The sequence below is a fragment of the Chiroxiphia lanceolata genome, chromosome 16 (genome assembly GCF_009829145.1).
Source record: "Chiroxiphia lanceolata isolate bChiLan1 chromosome 16, bChiLan1.pri, whole genome shotgun sequence".
NCBI classification, from domain to species: Eukaryota; Metazoa; Chordata; class Aves; order Passeriformes; family Pipridae; genus Chiroxiphia; species Chiroxiphia lanceolata.
Window position 1 is genome coordinate 7,362,353 of NC_045652.1, and position 18,203 is coordinate 7,380,555.

The 18,203-nt window shown below is 35.0% G+C and overlaps 1 protein-coding gene across 5 annotated transcripts in view; it reads right to left on the minus strand.

Annotated features, from left to right (window-relative positions):
• SNX29 (sorting nexin 29) overlaps positions 1 to 18,203 on the minus strand; it is a 100,563-nt gene that overhangs the window by 37,224 nt on the left and 45,136 nt on the right. For all 5 annotated transcript variants that reach the window (XM_032703714.1, XM_032703718.1, XM_032703719.1 and 2 more), the window contains one exon: positions 7,828 to 7,968. In XM_032703714.1, the coding sequence (XP_032559605.1) occupies positions 7,828 to 7,968 (141 nt within the window). The remainder of the gene's footprint in view (positions 1 to 7,827; positions 7,969 to 18,203) is intronic.

Consider the following 18,203-nt stretch of genomic DNA (forward strand, 5'->3'; position numbering starts at 1 on the left):
ATCAACAATATTAGTTAAAATGTGTCTCAGTTCAGTGCTTCCCCACAACACTGCAGTTTTCTTTCTTAATTTCTTTCTTTAATCAGATTTGAAAATGCCCTGAAGACCAATAAAGACAGACTCTGACTTTAAAACAACAAAAAAACCCCTCAAAACCCTTTAGAAACATGGTACATACCGTGCTTACAGTGTACAAGCTTATCTATATAGTAGGTTTACAGTGATGCTTCCCCTTAAAAAAAATCTAATACTAAAATAAAAACTTTATTCTCACGTAAAAACTAGATTCTCCTTTAATAGAAATTTTATTTATATGCACTCCAATAGGACAAATCTGTTTTCTAAAGTAAAAATTGAATGAATGGGGAATATTGATATTAAGTGCCCATTATTTATTGTGCCTTCATGCAAAGATATTTTACTTGGTACAATGAAAAAAACCAGATTTTTCATGCAGGAAGTGCCTCCAGCATTTCACACAGTCTGAAGTATTCAGTAGTTTTCTTTTTAAAATATTAACACTGAATATCTTTAGTACTAGCAATTGCCCAAAAAGCTGTAGAGCAAGTAAGATGAAAATTTGCCAATATTTATAAAACAATACATTTCAGGAGGGAGGAGGGGTGTAAAATCAAGCATATTGATGGGCACAGAAAGAGAAAAATGTGGGTAAAATTTCAAATCCAGAAAAAGAAAGGTTTTACTTTTATTTTTGTAATCAGGTGTCCCTGCTAAGGTCTCTCTGAAAGGAAGTTTATTAATCCAAGTAACTTGGTAATTTAGCATCACCATCACAATAAGAAATAAATTTAGAAAATTATTTTTATATTTTCATTTTATACCAGGAGGCTACTAGAATATCTAAATGACGCATGAGTTGTTATAAAACTGCCATATTTTTATCTAGCAGTTGTCCAAGCAGCATGTAAATGACTTTCTTTTTTTTCCCCCATAATGTCATGATGTAAAGCAACACCATCTGAACTGTTTCTATGGGCTCTAGATTCAAGAATTTCTTAGGATAAATTGCTTCTCTTAATTATAGCATTACAAGACAGCAAGAATAAAAAAAACCTCAACAGGCAAAGTTTTGTTTTGTAGACCCTAAACAGTCTGTATTCCGTCTTCCTAAACTTCAGCAGCAATTAGCAGCAAATTTTTGTAAATTGAAATGAAAAAGACTTAATTCACTATTTCCTTGAAACGGTGCAATTGAGCACCAAACGAACAGATTAATTCAGTGAGACATTCTGAAAGAGATGGAGAAGTAAGAGTTGGTGAACTGTTTACCTTCTAAATTGAACCACTGAAAATGAAATATGCTGCTCTGCACTGTGCTGGATTTAACCTTCATGCTGAGCTTCAGGTAACCCAGACATTTCACACCACACAATGAGGAGTGTTTGCTATAAAGTATTTGTCATATAAAAGCCAACCATTTCCTGCTGACTTATTTCTCTTCTCTTAGATAGTGATATGACAAAAAAATGGAAATGAAGAACTGAATGCTCTTTTCTTAGTGCTGTATACATAAAACATCAACTGCACTCTCATGCAGTAGAAAACCCCCAGGATCTGGATTCACAATCTGAAATATTCTGTATCCCCCCTCAGTGTGCAGGTGACGGTGTCAGGAAAGAGGTGTGCTGTGACTAGAGAACTTAATGGTTATGCAAAGTGTGAAATTATTTTTATTTCTATTTGTATGGTAGTTCAATTAAGTTACCTACTTGAAAACTAGACAGTATTTGTTTAATCCCAATGGCTATTTAAAGCTCATGCTTCTTTGAGAATTGAACTTTCCAGCTACAAAGTAACATGGTGAATTTAGAGGAAAAAGTTTCTTTTGTGGCTTTAGAGTGCCATAAAAACAGTGTTATAGAATTAACACATAGAGCTATATAGATAAGATTCATCTGAGTTCCTTTCCTGATTTGAACACAATACAAATGGAACCCTTTCTTTTCTTTTTACCCACATTATAGCCCAAATATATCTGTCAAAATTATATTAGCTACAGTTTTTCCTAAAGCCCACAAGGCCAAAGAGTGTATGAAAATAACTCAATACACTAGTTAAGTCCACTAAGAGGGTTAAAAATGAAAATCTACTCACTTTGAAAATCAAGAATAATACAGAATTTAAGTTTCTATATTACATCATCCAAAAATTAAGAAAGCATTAATGAATGCAATCTTTAAATTCAAATTTTTAATACATAACTGAAGGATTTATATTTCCAAAGCTTTTCTCCTTTATTAATATTCTAATGTTGAAACATCAGTCATAATTTTCTACCATTTCTACTTGAAGACATGGGATATCAAAGCTTAGCACTAAGAAACATTATTTAACCCACTGTCCCAAGTGCATTAGCTGCAAGTTTTACTTTCTTCTCAGTGCCCCGTGCCAGTATGACTTTGACAAACTAATCTGATGAAAGATAGTTTCTATGAGCCACTAAAGCCCATAAAGTACAAAAGTACATATATCTGTATTTCCAATTTCAATGCAAGTCAAGCACCTACTTAAATTTTAGGATGTCCCGAAATGAAGTTACTTTCTTCCCTAAGATTCTTTCACCATTATCCTTTCACCATTATCCTTTCACCATTCCATATTTCTTCTGTTGTCTATGTACTAGTTAAACAGGAATTGTTATATTTCCTATTTTAAAACATATTTTACATGGGGGGGGGGGGGTGTTCCTTAAAAAACCTTGATCCTCTCGTGATTTTTCTCCTTTTATCCTTTTCCAAAAGGACTTTAGTTCCCCCATCATCTGGTCTAAAAAGCAGATTTAGGAGGGTTCTCATCTCTGAATAGACAGGTCCTGCTGGCTGAAAATGGCACCTCAACTTTTTACAGTGAGGAAACACATGACAGGGGTTGCACATCAATGACACCAGTGAAACCCTCAAGAGCAGAGATATTACCAGCTCTAATCTGAATGGCTTCAAATTACTTCAACATAGACACACACACACACAGATCCTGATAATTCTTTACATGACAAACTTCTAAAAAACAATAAACATTATAAGCACAACAGCAAGCTACGTTGTTATATTTGTAATAAAATCTTTACCTTCTATACCTTTTAATTCTAAAATAGTTACCCCGCACACTGTCTTAAACTCTTCACTCTCTTCAGCAAGAGGCCAAAAGACCAAACACTGATAAAACACAGCTATGCTGTTAGGAACAAAATGCCAGGGAATCCATCCTGCAAAGGCAGCATTTCCACTGACATAAATCGGAGAAAGACAGAGCTGCTGGGGAATACAAGTTGCAGAATTACAGGATACATTCCAGAAGCCAACTTCATATATATCCTAAATGCTGCCTGATGTTGTGTATCACACACGTGTATACATGTATACACAAATAGATACCTCTCTAAATATATGAGCATAATGTTTGAACTTTTAATATAATATGCACTTTTAAAAAAGCACATAAAATAATCTACAATTTAGTTTAGTCACTGACAGGTGAGAGGGACACATTTATTTTATTGAACTAACATTTGGCTACAGATCCAGCTCACAGACTTCAGTTGCATGGGCAAAAAATGATGAATTATGTTGCTCTCAACATTTTCTCCCAGACAGAAAACTTATTCTAGATTTCTGTATTGTTCTTCCAATGCAGCTGAGGAGTCACAACAAAGTCACTCTTCTGATCTCAGAAAAGTGCTGTGTATTCTTTCCATATGGGGTATCCAATGTTTTAAAGGAAAGCAAAGGATATTGTGCAGTCAAGTCAGCACTCAGTGGAAAGGTACCTGACTCAATTTCTACTCACTTAGACAATCCCTGAATTCACCTCTTCAGGGGAAGCACAGAACCATTTCTATTTTGATATGCCCTCTACTGGGACAATACTCTTCCAAGAAGATCCTTAATTAGATCATTACTGGTTACTATAATCTGCCCAGTGCAGAAGTAGCAATGGAGATTTTAAGGATGATGCAATATTTCAAAAAATTAGAATAATAAGTCCAGTAAATAAGTATTATTATTTAACCAATAGTCTGAAAATGAGATACCAACACAGCACCAACAAAGGTTCAGAACCTAAATCTAAGGGCTTGTCTTAAATGAAAAAAATTAAGCAATATTTCTATGCAAGAACATTCAGGTAACCCTTTGCAACCAAGTGTTACATCTGTATGGAGCTGCTCTTCATGAGCTTCACACAACTGGGCACACTCCAGACTTGGAAACAAGCCTGTCCTTTGGGCACTCCTGACAGGAAGGCAGGAGTCACAAAGACTTAAACTGAGACAATGGAAGGACGAGTTCAAAAGATCCAAAGTACCTGAAGGCTTGCTAAAAGGCAAAAATCTATTTCATGCAAGAAAGATCATAGTTTGAAATTACAAATATTGCTATATGCAGCTACATATAAAATACTGAGCAAATCACAGTCCAGGCTGGTACACAGGGAGCATTTTTTAAATTACAAAATTGAACAGTTCAAGTGTTAAAAATACTCTTGAAATTTGTCAGTTTTAAATAACATGATCTGCAGTTTAAAAAAGAAGTACAAAATATATGACATTTCTCTTATACACACAATGCAAAGAGAACAAATATATTTCTTGGTTTTGCTCAAACAGAGCATCAATAAACTGAAGTAAGAACACTGATTCTTGCTAGGATTACTTATAAGGATTTTGACAACTATTTCCTACCAGCACTGAAATATCTTTAGTAGAAGATATACAGCATGGGGATTAGTATATATGAAAATTAATACCTGGAATCTTGCAAGCATTATTATTATATTTTCCTGTGGCTCTAACTTGGTTCAAAGCAACATTTATAAATCAAATTATTTTCTTCATTGCTTTATGTTGGTTCTAACTTACTAAATTCAAATGTTAAACTAATACACTGAAAATGAGGTTACCAACCTGAAAGGCAAATACACACTCTTCTTTGTAATTGAAAAAAAGTTACTTGTCCAAAGCAGTATTCCTTCCTCTTCTCGGTTAATTTTCAACTAATTGGTTTTCTGTATATTAAATTTATGTTTCCTAAAGCATTAAAGCTAGTTTCTAATCCTATATACATAACTCGTTGAAAGATCATGAACACGAACTCTTAAGATAAATTGGTCCAACTGAAAGCAAACAAATGAAAGGCAAAAATACATTTAAAACATCATAATTAGAATGAATACATTATATCCTCAAAATATTGGTTTATAATTGTCAAATATTTTCAAATTCCACTGTATATATGTAATAATACTTGATTTTCTGACTTTTTACAATCCTCATTCAGCTGAAATTCTGCTTTCCCTTTGTATTTTCCCAACATCAAACTCTGCAACTTTTGCATTCAAACCTGCTCTGCCCTGACTTCTACTGCAGTAACCAGGAAAACTGTGCATGAAAATTAATACTTCCCCATATGTTTTTCTCCATTATCTCTTCTAGTCAAACTCCCTTCTCAGAGCTCCAATATTTTGCATAGCAAAACACTGGACAGTATTTGGTCACACTGCAGGAGCGATTCTAGGTCATTCTGTAGAATATGGTGTCCTCTTGTGGTCTTGGAGGTTCCCCAAATGTGAGATGTGTCACTGAACACCAAATTTAGAGCTGGCATCAATTACAGCAGGAGCTTCCAATGCCACTAACATTTAGAATCACCTTCATCAGCCTCACAGTACCAAACAGGGGATTGAAGACATGCAAAGAATAACAGCATTCAGGTACAGACCTGAAGGATATAAAAGCACCCACACCACCTTCCAAAAACTGTAAAACAGTGATTTTCAGCTATTTACACATGGAGGACAATTTTTTTACCAATATGTTATTTGGGCATCTAATAACACTGAGGATCTGTAAAGGATATGAAAACCGCAGATTGACGTAAGAGACACTTTATTAGCAGAATTCAGCTACTGAAACTGCTCTTCAGGCACCGATTCAAGATTGTAATGATTAATCTAGGAACAGGAAGACAGCTCCAATTCCATCAGAAACAGTGTAACTAATATCAGAGAGAAAAAATACCTATTGAAATCCAAGTGCATGTCTAAAAGGGAACGTGCTTTGGTAGCCACTGAAGTTAAAAAAGCAGCATGAAAAAAGTAGTATTGGCAATATCTCTTCTAATGTTTATTGCCAAACATTTGCATGTGTAACATCCTGCACAAACCTCTCATCCTAAACTGAAAGTTCTACAGAATTCCATGACAGACACTTCCATGTGAATTAATTAATTTTACATTGATATTTTTAAACTTTCCTTTTAAACCTTCAACTTGCTCTGCCATGGAAGGGAAGGCCATCTCCAGGCCATTAATTCATCTCAGTCAGTCACACAAGGCAGTTGTTTTCCAAGGAGCTACTGCACAAAATGAAACAATATTCCTGAAGGCAACACGTACTGTGACATGTACAGAAAACAGCATCACTAAAAGACAAAGAAATTCCTACACAGTGTGCTGTGCAAATAAGGTCTTGTGTGACAAACTGAGGTAAAAGCTCTTGCAAAGCTGATGTGAAAGTGTCACTCTCTGATTCCCAAGTTATTTACACCAGGTAGCCAGAAGTATAATCACTAAGAAACTAAATATTAGCTTATAATCACTAAACTAACACACAGAAGTATAATCACCACTCTCTCATGTCTCATCACAGCAGTCTTTCAGGAGTCTAATGGATGGCACCCCTTTCTTACTGTAAAAAGATACTTTTTCTGAGACCTGATATGAGAGAAAGTGGGTTTGTGCAGGATTAAGGTAGAATTTTGGCTCAAAGCTGAAGCACTAGAAGAATAAGCAATGTAAATTTTTTAATGAGCTGCTCAACTGATAATTTTGTATGCATCAACCGTGCAACTGAATTTGTAACTCAATTAGTATTTAAAGTAATTAAGGATGAAAGACTATCAAAAAAAAAAAGCTTAAAAGGCGGCTTTTGTAATTTACTGAAGTGGTTGATACTCCATCACTTCAAAAACCGGAGAATTAGTTATGTAACAAAGAAGAAAATACATTGTTTCTATTACAAAACCATCCACTAAAAATTAAATGAAAAATGCATGAGCTTCTAACAGATGAAAAAAAACCCCAGAAAAGATCTCAGAAGTATTTTCATTTCCCTGGTCTGCAGGCAATGAACAACCACATTAACAGTGGACTTTATGCCAAGTAAACAGAACTGCAGGTTTTACTGATTCATTTTAATATACTTACATCACCACCACTTATTCCAGATTATGTGCATTACTGCCCTTTCACAGCACCTGCTCATTTTTGGAGTACACGTGGGAAACCATTGGAGTCAGATCAGTTACTACCTTTAAACCCTCACAGTCCAATTCTTTGACATCCGAAAGTGAGTAAGGAATTTATAATATTTTTCTAGTTGTTTTTTAAATTTTATATTATCTCATACAAATTAGCAAAGATGATTTTTCTAACACAAAATTGCAACAGCAATATTTAATTAATTACTCACCACTGTTAATTGCTGCCATTTCTTTTTTTTAAAAATGTAATAAAGACTTCATTTTACATATGGAGCTGTCCAGCACAGTTTTTGAGGTTCTGTGCATTTGTTTATTGTGTATGTCATGAACATTTCATTTAATAGAACCAGTTTTCTTTTCAGTAAGTGGAAAAATCATTGCATTACCTACATCAGTGAACCTGCACCTGGAGAGGGGAAAGTCTGTATAAAAATAGCAGGTACTGTCTAGCAGGTGTAAAAACATTTATGAGTCACCTCTTTTATTTGTGTATGAATGAGAGAGGTTTTTTCCCCCAGCTTTTACTGATACTGTGAGTTCTTTCAAGTACCTTGTTTCCAATGGCCTTTTTAGGTGGAAAGTTAAAAGTCCTCACTTGCTGGTATTTACTCTGTAATTTATGATGCAAGCTTCTGAACTCTGCATATCTTCGATAAACATTCCATTCATCATCCTTTATCCTGATATAAACCTGCAAAATACAGACATGGAAGGAAACAGTGTAAAGACAAACCCTGAGATGATGAATCTCCTCACTCCTCAAAGCCTCATGTGATGCAACAGCACGAGAAGTTCCAGGATCACAGAGCCACAGGTACAGCTCTGACTGTGCCTTTGCTGTTCCTACTGTACAGGTCATTAACCTTATTTTCTCTCTTTTTCCCTTTCTTTTTCTTTCTTTCTCTTATTTTAATCAAGACAAACACAGCTTGCTTATTTGAACATGACTCTGGGGCAACCATGGCAGCACTTTTTGTTACCATGGTTTCCAGCATATTCTGCTACCCAGTGACCAAAGGAAAAAAATAATTTAATACCACTATAAAATTGATTTCTGTGTCCTCAACACAGTTCTTCAACTTTGTAAATTAGCTTTGTAGCATCAGAATTTCAAAACATAATTTTATCCCAAGTATGAAACTTAATCTACTTACTAACAAAATTACATTGAAAACTAAACTAGAAATTTTATTGTTTGGAAAATAAACACAGTTCATTCTTTCTGCTTGTATAGGACATTAAGTATAATTTAACACAGCTGTAGTTTTTGTGAATCTGCTTTTGTTTGCCACTCATTATTTCATGAGCATATTACCAATTACATGCTAAATATTCACATTCTCTGGGAAAATTTCATGGAGAAGTGAAATATACTTCCAGAAAACTGAGTTTTCACTCTTTTCTAGGGGAATACCCTTTCCTCTACAGGAATGAACCTACAGTTTAAAAGAATGCTGAAACAGCACATCAGAAACTTTAAACCAAGCATCAGAACTCAAGATCCAGAGTGACCTTTTCCTAAGCTGCTTTCTAGAATGTGTCACTTATTCCTTCTGGGGTGTGTGCCAATAATCTCAGTATTCTGCACCAGGAATGAAGCTGAAATGGTCCTGATGACACTGCCTTGCCCTGCTCCACAAACCCCCAGGAATTCATTAGTAAGCTGTAAGACAAGTATCAGGAGAACCCTCACGTGAAAATGCAACCCCGAGGAGTGGGCAGTAACAACTGTATTTTTGGGAATACTCAGGAAAAATGAACTTTGGATTTTGATGTGGTCGATTTCAACAGTGAATCACAGCTTTTCCTGGAGATTGAAACATTAACATGGTCTTTCTCCTCTATATTTGACAAGTCCTTAGAAAAAAAAAATTATACTTTACTAAGGACTTGTGGTATTTCAGAGATCAAGGGATGTCAAGTGAATGCCTCCTCCCACAAAAGCAGCTCATGCAGCCTTTCTTTGGTTTGGCCTTTATCAAGTCCTTTTATTCCTGCAGACACCTAGTTTTTCAAATTTATAGGACGTTTTTGCCCTTGCAACAAAATGCAATATACCATGCAGACACCATTCTGCCAAATTAGACTATTTCAGTGTAGAAAATACTAATCCATTTTCTACAGGAATACTGCAATTCCAAAAAAGGAATACTACAATTCCAAAATTAGCACATCTAAGAATTCAAAAGATTCAGAGTATTGTGTGAATTACAAATGCAGATGTAAACAAAAATTCAACTGGTTTTGGTAACAAGAATTCAGACAGTGTAATGATGGAACCACAATAGTAAGTCTGCAAGAAGTATTCAGATTTCTTTTCCACTTTGAAAATAAGGCCAGGATAATTAAACTCCTACAGGACCATCTGTTTGAACAATTAAGTACATCTTTCAAAGCAAATGAAGGGATATATGAGATGCAAGTATTTTGCATAATTCTAATAAAATTTATTTAATGTAGTAAAAACTATATTAAAATCTTTATTTGCCCAGATCTAACCCCTCTCCCTGCCTGTTCTCACTTCCACCAGTACATTGTTTAGAATTTTGTATACATTCCCAAGATTCATGATTCAATTTCCCTAGGGGGGGCGGGGACAATAAAAAAACTTCAATTATTTTTATCTAAGTCATTTAATATGGAAACCTTAATTTAACTAAGCAGTTATCTTTGCACATGTGATTTGGTGAATCATGCAGTTCAACATTACCTGTTAAGCTGTAACCCATAGTTAACTAATTAAGGAATCTGGTACACTGTAATTGAAATTTTTAAGGACTGCAAAACCATAGATTAATTTCTTAGATAAAACCACTAGAAAATTTCCTACTGTTCTTCTATGTACACAGATATTGATTTCATTTAAGCAGTAAGAAATGAAAATGCAACATCTGGAGCCCTGTGCCATATTGAATTTATTGACAATCATATAATAGAGTATGAAAGGTATATTAAAGTTCATGATGCAGTACAGATTTAAACCTTCGTTATCTCTGAAGGGAATACTATTCCCTTGCCAAGACAATGCAAATTCAGTTGGGAAATCACACAAAGCAAATACTAAATATAAAATTATTTGGATAAACTTATCCTAGTGTAGTCATTTAAGGCACATAGTTATCCCCTTTTACCTCAAATACAGATCATACCAGCACAGGAAGATCAGGGAACGATTACTTCTGCAGACAAAATTTTGAAATAATGCTAAATCAAGCAACTTGAGATGCATGGTTTGTAATTGTGTCAAAAGTCATTAGGTCTTTTCCCATCATCCCCACAATTTCATTCACGGTCTTTTGATAGGAAATTAGTGAAATCTGTAGTTGCCAACAGACACTTTTGTGTCTTTTTGTCCCAACCTATCTCGCTGTGCCCCAGAGCAACACCACCTTTTGCTACAGCAAATACCTTTGCAAATGACACATAATTACAGAACAGTATTTTAAGATCATGCTATAGAAAGTTTAAAGGACTTAAAGGACTCTTAGTCCTTATTCTATGATCAATTAAAAAAAATCAATTCTAAATCATTACAATTCTTTTCTAATGCCCGTGTTTTCCTGATATTATCCACTTCCTAACCTAGTTAAGTAATTTTCAAGGTAATGAAAACTTACAGACTCAATCAAAATCACTGTTAGAATGCTTATTTGTTTGTAGACAAAAGATTTTATTTTAATATTCTCTTGAATAACAAAAAATTAGTTAAGTAGCTTCTGCTGTTAATTTTGGAGCACTTTCCATTTAGGTCTCCCATTGATTGGTAACCTTTCTGTAGCTATGATTTACAGCAGCTCTGAGAAAAATTTCAGTTAATAAGTATGTATAATGAATTAGTCTGTTATTTTCTCATCACAAAAACATCTGAAGTCAAAGATTTGGAGAGCAATAGCAATAACAGTTGCAATTTAATATTGTGTTTATCAGCCAACTACCTGCTAACTTAATATTACTGAAATGCCAAAAATCTTCTGAGACTTAATTTGAAAGCACTGGTTTACTGATTGCATACTGAAATGAAAAATCCTACTCCCATGGTCCTGCTTTTTGAGCCAAAAGTTTCTTTAATAAGTTAAGAAATCTTTTAAGCAGTTCTGAGTCCAAAATGCTGTTAACAAGTCCTGGTAACAGACTAGTAACAGTTGACACAGTTCCTTGCTGCTTATGTATAAAAGCCTGAGGAAAATAAAGGACAAATACCAAAATTCCAACTTGTTCCATTTCCAGTGTACACAGACCAAATGCCTGCAAGCAATACTCGTTCTTCAGGTCTGTAGGAGTCCAATGTGGGTGCTTTTCTTTTTGATGCAAAAATATAGGTTGGAATATTGAGGATTCACTTTTGTGTCCCTCTCAATGCAGTGAGTAGCAAGAGACACTGACTGGGATATTAAAGACCTTCTGTTGCAATGACATTCATGGTTATAGAAATTGCAGATTAAGCATCAAGAAGGATCTCCCCTAAATGAAGTTACTCCTGAATCTTTCCTGCAAATATGGGGAAGTTCCTGGTAGGATGATCTGAATATATTAAAAAAAATGAATTCTTGCCAGAGAACTCTTTATGTGAGATCCACAAATACAAAAATGCTGAAGTTAAAGTCCTTGTGAGTCCATGGCCCATTCCTGAGGCAAGAAAAATGTCAGAAAGGGAGGGAACAATGCTAAGGGAAGGTGAGTAGTGAAACTCTACTAAACCACATACAAAATTCAGTGGCACAAGATGGAAGAGAACTTGGGACAATTCAGCAGCAGAACACTTCAAAAGACATAAAGAACACTGAGAATGTTTGTAAAGAAAAAGTCCTAGGCTGGACAAGGTCATAGCTGCCTTAGAAGCATGGGAAAAATATGTTGGGCAGCATAAGGAATGCAGAGGAGACTGATCTACACTAAGGAAGCTACTGTGACCTTTACCACCCTCAGTAAGTATTACCAGGGGATAAAAAAAGGGTGAGAGAAAAAAGCTACTATTTCTATACTACTGTATTTCTAACTTCCTTTCCCTCACTTAATAAAAGAGAGTTTTCTGGAGGTCCTCTTGTTTGTTACATACTTTCAAATCAATGCCCAAGCATGTGACAACAAAAAGATAAATTAGCAAGTGGTTTAGTAGAGACAACCCAGTCAGCATGAATACAAAAACATTACATGCACATTGGCACCATTATTTTTCACTGTTAACTCAGCTAAGCTTGACTAGTGAATATTTTCTTTACATCTGCTTTTAAGCAACACTCTAAAATTTGGAGTACCATTGATCCATACTTTTACCTTTATACTAATAAAGTTTTTTTTAACCCTTAGAACTCTGACCCAACTTTAACGTACATCTTAATTATTCAGGAACACTAAATTAAAGAGATTTTGATCAAAGTTCACTATTTAGAAATAATTGTTTTCAGTGGATTGGAACTATCCTTTTTTTTCCTCTCAGGAAAGCACATTATAAAACAGGAGTGACATATTTCAATCTATTTAGGAGGTTTCTATCAAAATTATATATATCTGCATTCAAAACATAGAGAAGAAGTAAAAGGGGTGAATCCAAAGGGGAAGCATATCGCAAAAAAAGGAAGAACTGATTTCATTTCTTGACTTTACTTCAGGAGAATGGGATTCTGTTTAGAATATAAATTCAAGCTCAGTTCTCCAAAGTTACCTCTGAAGTGTGAGAAATGAATACAAATGCAAGTTATATTTTGACACAGCTGCAGGACTGTATTTATGGTTAAGTTCCCCCTTTGAAAATGATCCAATTTAAGAAATTCTGCATAATGAAAAACAAATGGAACAATGAAACTTTTCAGCTGTGATATGAGCAGTTTTTTGTGTGCCATAGAGACATACCAGGAACTAAAGTGAATAAGCTTTTATCTCAATATGACCATTTTATCTACTTGCACAAAGACTGCAAATACTAGAATACATTTTGTTATGTTAAATCTTCAAGGTTTTGTTATTTAGTTCAGAAAAATGAACAATACAGTGTCAAATATATGACACAGTGCACATCAAAGCACGAGCCTTAAAAACAGCCAATATTGCTCTACTAAACAGAAAATTGTCATGCATTTTAGGCTTCTCCACCCAATTACACATGTGCAGAGTGATGTTCACTGGGCTTCTGCAGTCCCAGTTCTGCTTCTGCTCCCCAGAACAGCACTATAGTGACTGGTCCCTAAAGAACAAAGGCAGCATTGCCTTTGCTTTTGCTGGATGGAACCAATATTTTTTGTCTTTTTATATACAAATCAAATCAGCAGCAAAAAAAAAAAAAAATCACTCAATAACATAATAAGGTCATTTCAACAGTGCAATATGACCTATAAGAAGCCAAAATAATTAACATCATTGCACAAACGTGCACTTTGAACCAATACAGTCATGGTAATGCATGACAACTGCTGCAGGGAAAGAAGTTTCTGCAGAGGAGAAAATAGTGCTGCCTTTTTCTCCAAATGGAATATTTTGGGTGCTCTGGCAAGGGAAAGGAAGCTCTCTCACCAATCCATTTCTGAACAAGATAGCTAATATTTATTTGAGTTATTAATTGGATCTAAATTATTTGCTTCTTTCTGTAGTAGTTATAAACTAATCTGAAAATAAAAATTCTGCTTTTAATTTCCCAGTATTTTTTGAATTCAGCATTTCAATAAGCAAATCAATGTATTAAGTTGTATTATGGTCTCCTTTAGAAAATAAATAATTATAAAAGTCTCCAAAGACTGATCTCATCCTTGTATATTCCCTCAATTCCAGTTATTTAAATATTTTTCACCTCTATGCTTTCTCTTATGCTTCTCTGACACATCCTTGGATCCCACTGCAGAAAAAGTGGGATATTCAACCTCCTTGGCTTATGCACTCTAAAACCACTCTCTTTCAGAATGCCATGAGCCATATTTTTCTTTCAAATTCTCTAAATCATTCTACTTCATTTTCTTCTCTCCTTGCCCTGAGCTGCACTGAAATGGAATGTGATTAGAAGACTATTTATTTCTCCTTTTTGCCTGCTTAGTGCTGCAGCTGCTACAGCCATGCAATTCATCATACATCAGGAGAATTAAATTCAACTTTGGGTTTAATTTTTGCAACTCTTTGCTTACCTTTCAACTACTGACTGCCAGTGCATTGCCACCCATTGTTAAGACTTCTGCCCTTGATGAAATACTGAGGCTGTGCTGGCTTGGGTGTAAACTAAAGGTCAACACTCAGGTTGTCAAGCCCTGGCACAGCTGCCCAGGGAAGGAGTGGAGTCACCACCTCTGGAGGGATTTAAAAGATGTGTAGATGTGGCACTTAAGGACATGATTTAAAGGTGGACTTGGCAGTGCTGGGTTAATGATTGGACTCGATGCTGTAAAGGTGTTTTCCGACCAAAATGATTCTGTGCTAATGGCCCCTCCATATGAAGGGATAATGCTCCTTCTTCAGAGAGAGTGGAGAGGAAAACATCATTTAAAGTAATATAAAAAGAAATATTATGAGCAAATATCTTGGTCAGTATTAAACAGTAAGACTTAAGATAGTCAAATCAATAAAAACATTGTAAGAAATGTTTATTGATTACAACCTTAGGGAGTCCTATTCATATGCAAATGGTAACAGTCTTGTCTGATTAGCATATTAATCTTTAATCTTATTTGGTTTATAATCTGAAGTGTTCGCTACTCTGCAAACAAGGCATATTTGCAAGAAGCCATTTTAAATATTGATATCACTTTAAGAATCATAAAATCTCGGTTTCATTATCTTAAGTGTCAGGCATTGGTAATTATAGCAACAAAAGGCATGACTAATGGCATTTGCTGTACACTTCACAGGAAAGTGGAATCCATATGTAGACAGAAAATAACAAGATACTCTACAGTTGAGAAATATGACAAAATAATATTATTGCAATAATCAACTCGCTTCACAGACACTAAAGGATCTGCATCTAACTATCACCATCTAGAGGTAAAATGTAAATGCAAAATTATTTTTTTATTCTGATGTGGATTCTGCCTTTATCCTTGTGAATATATTAGAAAACAAATAATTTTCTAATGGTAGGCTGACTGAGCAGCATCTGCTACACTAAAAAGATGGGCATCCAACTGCATAGATCACAAAAAGCAGTCACCAGAAAGCAACTAGTTAACTAGAGAGACACACTGTTCAGAAGACTTTTGTCAGCATGACCCTGGTTTTATAAAGTTACCTACTATTTAAATTGTGTGTTTAAAGGACTAGGCTTCCTTAACTGTTACTTTGTACAAAATATATTAGTTACTCCACATGTGGTTAGGTCCTTCAATGTTTATAACTAAGCAGTTTGCCACTCAGTAATAACCATCACAAACTTGGCAAGAAAATAAGCCTCTGAACCTTCTTTTGGATAACTGCTCTGATGTCCTTGCCAGAAGATCCAGTTATGACAACCCAGTCTGAGCTCCTGTCACAGCCTAGATAATTTCATCCAGTGAAGTCTAAATAATCCTTATGATTTGTTCATTCATAATAAGGACATCAACTGGTCATCTAATTAATTTCTCTACTCAGGTGCAACATTAATTGTACAAGTAATCCATCAGCACTAATGAATGACACGACAGCAGTTACAACCTAAACCTGAGGCAAAACAAATCTGAGCAAGTGTAAAGAGAGAGGATGTGCTCTGAAAACATTTACAATGAGCTTGCCATGCATAGGAGATAAACATTAGTGGAAGGAAAGATATTTCATCATCACACTTAATATTTCCATTCTAGGACTAAATTAGTCATTATTAGCAAAACATTCCAAGAGTAAGTCATGTTTAGTTATACCATGACCCCCAGGTTTCTTGCACCCTACTCTCACAGCAAGGTATACTGATTTCAGCAGTTCAGAAAATTCCTTGGTGAATTATAAAATATATTTTATTCAGTACACTTAAATATGAACAAAAGCTACAGTGATATTCATCCAGAAAAATTGCCTATCTTCCAAAATACAGCTACCCAGGGATTTTCTAAGAAATAAGTCATGTCTTTGTGTTTGGATTGGTTTTTCTTCAATTCAATCAGCTCAATTATTTTCTAGACCCATGTAAACTTTCAGTATTCACCCCAATTATATGTTGTGGAGAAAACCACTGTCATGCACTTGTTTTGGAACTGCAAGGCAGTAGTTTCTACAGGTGCTCCAATTTGCATTTTGAAACAGGTAAAAACCTCTCCCTTTCCTCCATGATTTGAAAGACTGCTATTGTATTCCCCTCTCAGTTGTCTTTCATGCAGGTTGAGAATTTCTAATATGTTCTTCCAATGAAAAGGCTTCATTTTTCACCTATATTCTTTCCATTTCTGAAATATTTCTTTGGAGAGAACTAGAACTGCAAACAGATAAACCAGAGATTATAAACAGCAAAATAGAGTTTTCTAGTTTTCCACCACTTTCCTAATGATTTGTAACAAGTTGGTTTTCAGACCTCCCTCAACCCTTTTAAAAATTGTCAGATTAGTTACTTTAAAATCTTCTAGTATGCAAGTCACAAGCTATTTATCAGTCATTTTTCAGCTATTTCACCTGTAAATTCTTCGTGCACTGCACATGGAGATTTATTCTTTATTTGTTCAACAAGATCTGCTACTGGCATTTCATTTAAAACAGACAATCTGCCAATTCTCCACAAGCAATAACCCAGAATGGGAATAACCCATAACAACTCCATGGTGAAAACAGATTTTAAAATGTGCATTTTTCTGTTATTACTTTATATTCTGAGAAAACAAGTGAAAAATATTTTTGATATTTAATATTTTTAACTGAACTTAGTAACTGCACTGAAGAGCATATCCAATTCTAAATAGCTTTTTCCCCAAAATTTCCACACCTTCTAATTGCTGTAAGATCCACAGTCGAATGATATAGGTTTATGGTTCTGCTAATTTTTAAGACAGTACTAGATAGTGCTACTCTGTGAGCACTGAATTATCTGCTGCTCACATCTGCCCCCTTTAACTCAGTCATTCAAATTGAGCATAAAATTTGGTTGCTTCTAGACCTTGTTTTTAAGCCTTTAGTATTCATAAGTAGTTAATTCTGCCAGTTAAACATTACTGCAAGAGTGCAGTGTAACTCTACAAATACAGAGGTCTGATTGAAATTTCCACATCTAATAGGATTCATTATAAAATGTTGCTTGCTTTCAGAGTTCTGAGCTTGACCAGAATCTTTAAACCTTAATAGAAATTTAAGGAACTATTTGATGGTTGAAACTATGTGACAAATGGGCTGGAGCTGGAAACTTTTCCATCTATATTCACGGAAGAACAACACCTGGGTGTTTTTAAGGATGAAAGATGTACTGATTTTGAACATGACATCTGAAACAGACCAAAACTTTTATGTGACACAAAAAGAAATGCTTTGAAATGTCCTTCAAAGCAGCACTGCAAATCTGCAATAAATTAAAAAAATAAAGCAAACACCATAACACAATTCCTGCAGGAGTCTGTTCTTATCCTGTCCAGGTCAGGCCCCTCCTGATATTCAAATTAACATGTAATTAATTTCTTTTCCTGTTTAAGAAGTACAAGTGCAAAATTGGCATTGATTTCACAGAGGCACAGCAATGTGGGTTTATTTCTTCTAATTCTTATATTCTTGAGGAGCATTGATAAGTCCATGGAAACAGATGAGACAGATACTGTGGAACCAGTGGGTTCATCGTTTTCCAAACTACTTGAGGTGCTCTGCAATTCTTTCCACCCTCTTTTGGTCATTTCCAAGGCAAGTGATATGTACACAATAGTTTATTTTCTGCTAGAAAATATTAATTTATAATCAAAAAGGGACAGAAGGGGCACAAGGATTCTAAAGTGCATCAACACTAATTGTGACACAGCAAGTCTGCCCTGGCTCACTGTCCTGCTCTCTGCAGCAAGTGAAATGCTC